Here is an 8,240-nt window from a genome sequence, read left to right as displayed (position 1 = left end):
TCTCTCTCTCTCTCTCTCTCTCTCTCTCTCTCTCTCTCTCTCTCATTCTCTCTCTCTCATTCTCTCTCTCTCTCTTTCTCTCTCTCTCTCTTTCTCTCTCTCTCTCTCCTTTCCTCCTTCTTTCTCTCCTCTTCCTTCCCTCGTCCTCTCTTTTTCTCTTCTTCCTTCCCTCCCTCTCTCCCTCTCTCCTTCCCTCCCTCCCTCTCTCCCTCTCTCCTTCCCTCCCTCCCTCTCTCTCAATAAGTCCAGTTTTCAAATGTGGCAAGTGGGTATACTTATTTTTGCCTTTGGTGACCTGGGAAATTGTGCCATAATTAAAAAATAAAAATAAAAGCCACTTGGATTCTCCACATCATCCTCTTGTAGCTCTAATCATATTGGAATAATGGAAGGCCCTAACTGAAGCTCAGGAGCTATTTAATCCCAGGAACTCAGCCACAAGAAATTGTGAGGAGCACGGCCAGCCACCCAAGGATATTGACAAATCAATAATGAGTTCTAAAAAACTAATATTCCAGAATGTTCCTAGAGGGGCTTATGGGTCCTGATATAGTTATACCATTTTACAATTCTATTATTCTAATTCATCCTGCCTCAGGTCACCTATTGGGAGAGCTTTGGATAAACAGAAAGTGAGTTGTTTTCTCTAAAATAAGATTTTCCTAAAATACAGTTACTCTCCAATTTAATGAATTCCAGTGTTCCCTTTTTACCTTCATGATCCAATACAAACTCATCTGTTTGACATTTAAAGCACTCACAAACTGTCCTGATCTAGCTTTTTAGTCAGTTAAGCAATACTTCCCTACAACTGGGGGCAGCTAAGTGGGGCAGTGGATAGAGGACCAAATTTGGACTTTGGAAGACTCCTCTTTCTGAGTTCAAATCTAGCCTCAGACACTTCCTAGCTCTGTGACCCTGAGCAAGTCTCTTCACTCTGTTTGCCTCTATTTTCTTATATGTAAAATGGGCAGAGAAAGGAATGGCAGACCACTCCAGTATTTTTGCCAAGAAGACCCCCAAATTGAGTCATGAAAGTCAGACACGACTGAACAACAACAACCCCTTGTCCCCCAACACAATCTGGTCTAATTGTCCTTGTTCTAGTACTTGCTCATGAGATTGCAGCTTCCATCTCTATCCCTTTATCCTCTATAACTAAAATACTCTCCATCCTCACCTCTACCTCTGAGAATCCCAAGTTTCCTTTAAAGCTTGCCTCAAATATGACTTCTTCTATGAGGAAAACTCCTTATGATTCCTTCAGAAGCCATTGCCTCTGTTCCCCCATAAAAAGGCCAAGTAATTATTTTGTTTACACTTGTGCCCATGCTATTAAATCCTTGTTTGAGAGATATTTGGTAGTTGATAAATTAATTGAGAAGAGAAGTCAGAGTAACTGTGTTCAAAACCTACTTTGGATGCTTCCTACCTGTGTGATCTCAGGTGAGCCACTTGATCTCCTCTGGCCTCATTTGCTTCATCTATAAACTGAATGGACTAAACTAGATGGCCTCTGAAGTCTCTTCCATCTCCCATTTCTATGACCCTATGATTGATATAGACATGAATAGGGGCTTTTCTTTTGGGAAGGAGGGAAAATGGGAAATTCCATCCTATGCTGTACCTAAAAAGTCATTAAACTGTACCCTAAGTGATACGCTCATGGGTAGACATCCCAAGGACATCAAAATTAAAAAGCTAGAATGGAAGTGGGTGTCTATAGACTAGGGAATTGCTGAAAAAGTCACGAAGCAAGAAGGAAATGACATCTGATTGTCATAAAAAGGGACATGTGTGAAGAATTCAGAGAAACTCAAGGTGCCTCGCCTGAATTGACAAGGGAGGAGCCAAGGAAGCAATTTATAGAAAGATCTCAAAAATATAAAGGACCAGGAGTCAGGAGGTGAAGGGGAAAGTAAGAGCATGAATCATATAACCATGTTAACTTTTCTAAAAAATAAAAATTATTAAATGGAAAAAAATAAAAATTAAATTAAAAATTAAAAAATTAAAAAATTAAATATAAAGGACCTGCAAGACTTTGGAATTCTTATCAATGCGGTGACCAGTCATGACCAAAGAGGAATATAGAGTGTCTCCCTACAATTAGTAGACACACTCAGGGCTATGGGCATGGAATGAAGTAAATACTGTCAGATGTGGTCAACATTGTCTTTTTGTTTAAATTGATTATATTTGTTTCAGGGGAAAGTCTTGGGGGAATGACAGAAATTTGATTAACAAAACATAGCTATGTGATTTGTTTAATTGATATAATATTTAAAGTTTTGTTTTCTTTTTTAATGAAGTTCTTCCCAAAATGTAAATTGGTAACTTTGGTTTTAGAGTGTTGCCTGGGTCACTGGGAAATAATGACTTGCCCAAAGTCTCAAAGCAAGCATGAAACAGGACATAAACCAAGGTTTTCCTGACTCTAAGACCAGTTTCCAATCAGGAGGCCTCTCACAGATAGGCTAGTTCTTAGGCTCTTCCCAAGACCTTTTTCATTTTTTCATTATATCATTTACCAGATGCTTCAGCCCTCCCACTTTTCTCCCCCACCCCATTCCAGCGGAAGTTTCCTACTCATTATCATAGGATAGAAGACTTCTTTTAGCCTAGCTAACAGTCCCATATATTAGTGTTAGCATCATGGGATGATTTTGTCCAAAATGGCAACTTGTTTGGAAAATCCATGTTTTCTGTCTAATCATGACTTCTTGCCTAAATGGCTACCATTTTAAAGAATGAGGCCAATACTCAAGTCTTAAAAACCAAATAAATGTCTCGATGAGTATCAAAACCTGAGAAAATACAGTTGACTAAAGGTTTGGAACTTATGGAATTGCTCCTACTGGATCAATATCAGAAAAGAACCTTGGTTTGTTGATGGTCAGTCAACAAGCATTAATTCAGTGCCTACTGTGTAGGTAGATCTTCTAAGCTTTGGGAATAAAAAGACAAAAATGAAACAGGACTTGTCCTCAAAGAGCTTAAATTCTGTCTTCCTCATGGATATATCCCAGAGACTCCAATTTGTATAAGTATTCTAGAATTTATATTTTGAAAGCAGGATTTAAGGTTAAAGGAACTTGGCATCTATCAGCATCACTACATAGAAAACTCAAGAAGGTAACTATCCAGTCTTTATCGAGTTTGTAGAGATTCAAGACAATGTAAGGAAATTCAATTCATAAACACTTATTTGTGACACGCCTACACATGTGCCAGGAACTGAGAAAACAATGAAAAACACAAAAACAGCCCTTGTGCTCCAGAAGCCGGCATGCCACAAATTTCTGGTTTCTCTTGAGATTCTCTTCATTCTGGCCTCTGCCTCTGAGAATCCCTGCCTTCTTTTAAGACTCAGCTCAAGTGCAAAAGACTTGTCCCGATCCTCCCAGTTCCTAGTGCCTTTCCCCCTGAGATTACCTACCATTGGCTCCGTGTATATTTTGCATGTTCTGATGAATCTGTGTTATCTCTTCTCCTCATTATATAAGAGGACCATTTGACATTTGTCTTTGTATACCCAGCACCTAATATATGTCAGGCACGTTGTAAATACTTAATGAATCTTGTTTGATTCATTCATTGATACCAAATCAGAATTCATCCCCTTTTTTTCTTCTTCCAAGAGGATGTTTCCCCATTGGATCTGAAAAGTAATGGCAGATGGTGGAGGTCTTCTTCATTTGAAACAGACAAATCATGAGCCTTGGCTTGTCATTCCTCTTGTTCTATGGAAGTTTCAATTCCCATCTCCTCAACTATAAAATGAAAAGGTTGGAGTAGAAGGCCTCTGCACTCCCTTCCAGCTCTGTATCTGTGACTCCATGATCCCAAGAAATACCTTTGACATTCTTCACCAAGAGTGAGGAGGAGTAGATTCTAGGTCCCTTGCCTCGTAGCTACATGGTTTATGTCAGAATATGATCAATGGATCATTCTTCTTTTTTAAATCTTTACCTTCCATCTTAGAATCAATACTAAGTATTGGTCCCAAGGCAGAAAGAGAGGTAAGGGCTAGGCAATGAGGGTGAAGTGATTTGCATAGCTAGGAATTGTCTAAAGTCAAATTTGAACCCAGGACCTCCTGTGTTCAAGACTGGTTTTCAGTCCGCTGAGTTGACCTTCGATGGATCACTCTTCATGGAGATCATTTCAGGAATCGCTTGGAGCTAGACCAAATTCTGGCTTGTAAGACACCCAGATGCTTCCCTCAGCACACAAGGCAGAGCTCAAGAGCATAAGCATGGTGAAGAGGAGGACTCCGAGTCAGCGTTCCAAGGCCCAAATCCTAGCTCTGACATTTCCTAACTGTGCTACTCTGGTCTCTAAGCCTCAGTTCTTTCCTCCATAGCACTGTAAAAATAACGATAATAATAATAACTTCCCAGAACTGCTGTGGGTTAAAGTACTTTGCACATTTTCAAAGCCATTGAAATCTGAGCTGATAAAAGGAGTCAAGGACCTCAGCTCCAGACTCTCTCACCCCATATATCCAGCTAGTAGCCAAGTATACAAAATATCCCACAGGGGACCCCTTCTCTCCTCTCCCGTCCCCAAACCATCCTTATTATGGCCCTTAATATCTCTGTCCTAGATGACTGCCATTGTCCTATAATTGGCCTTCCTGCCTCCTTTCTCCCCTCTCTCATTTATCCTCCACAAAGTGGCCAAAATGATTGATCCACATCTCCTGCCTGACCACATGGGTCTCCTGGATAAACTTCAAGGGCTCCCTACTTGCCCCTTAGATTAAAGGTTTAGCATTGAACTCCGTCAGACCCTGCCTACCCACCCCCAACCTTTTAAGCCCCAATAAATAACACTCTCCCCTCCTGGAGTGCACCTGCACTTCCTTCTCATCTCTGAAAAGTCCTTGTTCCTCTCAAAGTTCACTTCAACTTCCACCTCCTCCCACAGGAGGCCAAGCACGATTCTCAGCAATCTCCCCTCCCACCCCAGCCCACTCCTTGGCTTCATCATAGCACTTCCCTCCCAAAGCTGTTCTGAGGATCCAATGAGCTGATACCTGTGAAGTGTTCAGTCCAGTGCCTGGCACATAGTAGGTGCTTAATAAATTCCTGTTTCCTTCCTCGGTTGCTTTTCCTCAATGGTACAAGATGTTTCATGTAAATCTGTATATAACAAATGCATATATATATATGTATATATATATACATATATATATAAATGCATTTCTCTCCCTCCCTTTCTCTCTTCCTCCATCCTTCTGTCTGTCTGACTATCTCCCTCTACTCTCACCCCCTCCGGCAGTCATGGGACAAACACAATTTTTTGTGTGATCTGAAAATTTTTATTTAATTAATTTAGAATATTTTTCCATGGTGACATGATTCATGTTCTTTCCCTCTCCTCCTCCCACCCCCCTCCCATAGCCAACGAGCCATTCCACTGTGTGGGGGGGAACAAACAAATTCTTCAGGAAGATTTACTTCTCATTCCAAAAAACAAGCTGAACTTCAATGTGGGAGACTAACCAGCAGGTTCCGGGGCTCAGCATTCGCATAATGGATGTTTGGGAACACCTTTGTGTTTCTCCTCAAACTCTTATCTCAGGGGTCCTGCCACCAACAGCAGCTTTAGCCTTGCAAAAAATGGTTAAATTCCTAAACTGGAGGAATCAGGTTCATTAGAAAAAGATTTTAGCTGTTGGAAAACCCCATCTAGCAAGGCAAGGACTCCTCTGGCTTATTCATGGGCCAGAAATGATTGGCTGCCTCTTCCTGGCCAAAGGAGGGGATGTGCATAGAGGACCTAAAGTCACATAGTAGGTGCTTAATGGAATCCTTCTCCTTTCCCCTCATTGCCAAAGACAATCACTAAAGGATAGCCCTGAACAATAAAATAGTAAATAGATAAATAAGCAAATAACTAAACAGACAAATAAATAAATAAATAAACAAAAAATAAGTGGATAAATAAATAAATGGATGAAATAATGAATGAATAAAAAAATAAATTCTAGCCCTGAACCAAGAGGCTGTAGCATAAATGTACTATATTGTAGAAAATTGTTCTATATTATATTCCATTGTATTACATTACACTATACTACATTCTGAGTTCTATATTAGAGCATACTACATATATATTTGTGTGTGTGTGTGCACAGAGAGGAGAGCATAGCCATCCTGGGAGACAGCCACAGCATTAAGGAAGTACAGATGTTATGTGTTCCATAAAAGCGCTAGGATACAATTTAGATTTTATTCTATTAAGTTAATTCAGCAAGCGCTCATTTAAGTGCCTACTAAGTTCTGAACCCAGTTGGTTTTGCAGCCAGTGGTGCTTTCTCCTTTTGCACTCCTTCAAAGACATTATGATGAGCATTTGCTTAACTGGAAGTATTCCTCCAGTTGAGTCAAGCCCTTCGGAAAACAATGCAGAGACCCAGAAAACAAGGCAAAGGAAGAACAGGGCCACGCTGTTAAAAATGGAACCAAGATCCAGTGCAATGACCAACGGCTTCCATGATGGGGAAAGGAGGCACTGAGTACAGGGGCAGCAGCTTTGGAGTCAGGCCAGGCAAATCCTGCCTCTGATGCTTGCTTGGGTGATCTTTAGAAATCACTTCTCTTCCCTGGGCCTCAGTTTCCTCATCTGTCAGATGAAGGCATTAGCTATACCACCTCTGAGATTCTTTTCAGTTCTAAGTCCAGAACCCTGGGATTTCCTCTACCCTATTCAACAGGCACTTATAAATCATTTACTTTGTGCAAGCTCCGAGTTGAGAGTTGGGGAAACATGGATGGAAAATAAATCATTCCTGCCCTCACGGAGTTTATGTTCTAGGAGGGAGAGGAAGCATGTGCAGAGATGACAGATTCAAAGTTAGTTGACTGGGTGCTTGGTTAGGGGGTTGGTTAGGTGGGAGTTATTGGGTGGGTTGACTCAATTCGAAGTAAACACAAATCACAGAGCACTAAGAGAGAAGGAGAGATAGGAAAGGCCCCAGGAAGGAGCTAAGCTAGGAATTCCAAGAAGAATGGAATTTTGACATGTGGGGACAGCCTGGGCACAGACAGAGGTGGGAGCTGGACTGCCTGATGTCTTCGTGCCAAGAACCTGCTTTATTACTATGAAGAGAACCAGAGCAGACGAGCTGGAAGAAGGTGAGGCTCCGTTGTGCGACTGAGGCACGACTCTGTAGAAGAGGCTGGCCGGGGAGCAACGTGTCCTTCCCGAACTGGATTTCCTGTTGCCCAGTCAGGCTGGCTAGCAGAGAGCAGCCTGAGGACTGGCCGACTGCATCAGAGAAGGGACATACTTGAAAACCCCAGTTCGGTCCCCCTGTGGCATCAGCAGCACTTGCTGAGCAATCCAGGGATGAGTCCAGCCCATTTATCATTTCCCGAAAGGAGCCCCAAAATGCATTACTTCTGTAGTATCGCTTTTACCAGATCATTTCCCACAAACACCAGGGAAAGAGAGCCACTACTTCACTGTCAGAACATTTAATGTTGTTCATATATTTGAATCCTTCTTCCTGCGCCCCCTCCTTCTAGGAGACACGAATATCTAGAAACGGCCTGCCTGGAAGAGCCCGTGAAGAAGTGGGAACAAAGCCAGGGAGCGCCTGGAATAGGCCATCTGGGTGGCTGGGCCATGGCGGGGAGAAGGGCCCATTCCAAGAGACCAAGAAGCAGAAATGAGCCATTAGGGACCCCGCTGGGACACTGTACACAGAGCTGCCACCCAGAATCTCTCCGTCGTGGTTTTTTTCATAGAAAATGCAACAGTGGTTCTTACATAATTGTATTAATTGAGCTTGTCACAGGGGAAAGAACCTTGGCTGGGGCATCGGAAGCCTCAGTTTCAAACTTGGATCTTCCATTTATTTAGTGCCTGAGTGAAATTAGGCAAATTGGGTTGTCTTTATGGGGCTCGACTTCCTCATCTTTGAACAAAGGGGGCTGGATTCCAGGGTTTCTGGGGTCTTTTTCAATGATTATCCTATGATTTTATGATTGTAATTGAGAGACTAAATCAGATTATATAATAATAATAATAATAATAATAATAATAATAATAATTAATAAAGCCCCAGGTGTCCTGGGACGCATCTGTGCACAAACCAGATTCTATGATTCTTAGTGTCTGCTCTGTGGGGTCGAGGATGGGGGTTGCCGAGACAAGAGGAAGGATTTAATAATACTCTTTTCCATCACAACCAGCAAGGAGGGATCACAGCCCAAGGACCAGCGAAA

General features: G+C 41.9%; 1 protein-coding gene across 1 annotated transcript in view; it reads right to left on the bottom strand.

Moving 5' to 3' along the window:
* Positions 1-7,381, bottom strand: part of CACNA2D3 (calcium voltage-gated channel auxiliary subunit alpha2delta 3) — an 858,102-nt gene extending 850,721 nt beyond the window's left edge. Inside the window, exon 1 of the mRNA XM_044675448.1 lies at positions 7,111-7,381. Coding sequence (XP_044531383.1) covers positions 7,111-7,381 — 271 coding nt within the window. The remainder of the gene's footprint in view (positions 1-7,110) is intronic.
* Positions 7,382-8,240: the final 859 nt, after the last annotated feature.

This window comes from Gracilinanus agilis, chromosome 1, assembly GCF_016433145.1.
Source record: "Gracilinanus agilis isolate LMUSP501 chromosome 1, AgileGrace, whole genome shotgun sequence".
Taxonomy (NCBI): domain Eukaryota; kingdom Metazoa; phylum Chordata; class Mammalia; order Didelphimorphia; family Didelphidae; genus Gracilinanus; species Gracilinanus agilis.
This window is presented reverse-complemented; position numbering and strand designations above follow the sequence as displayed.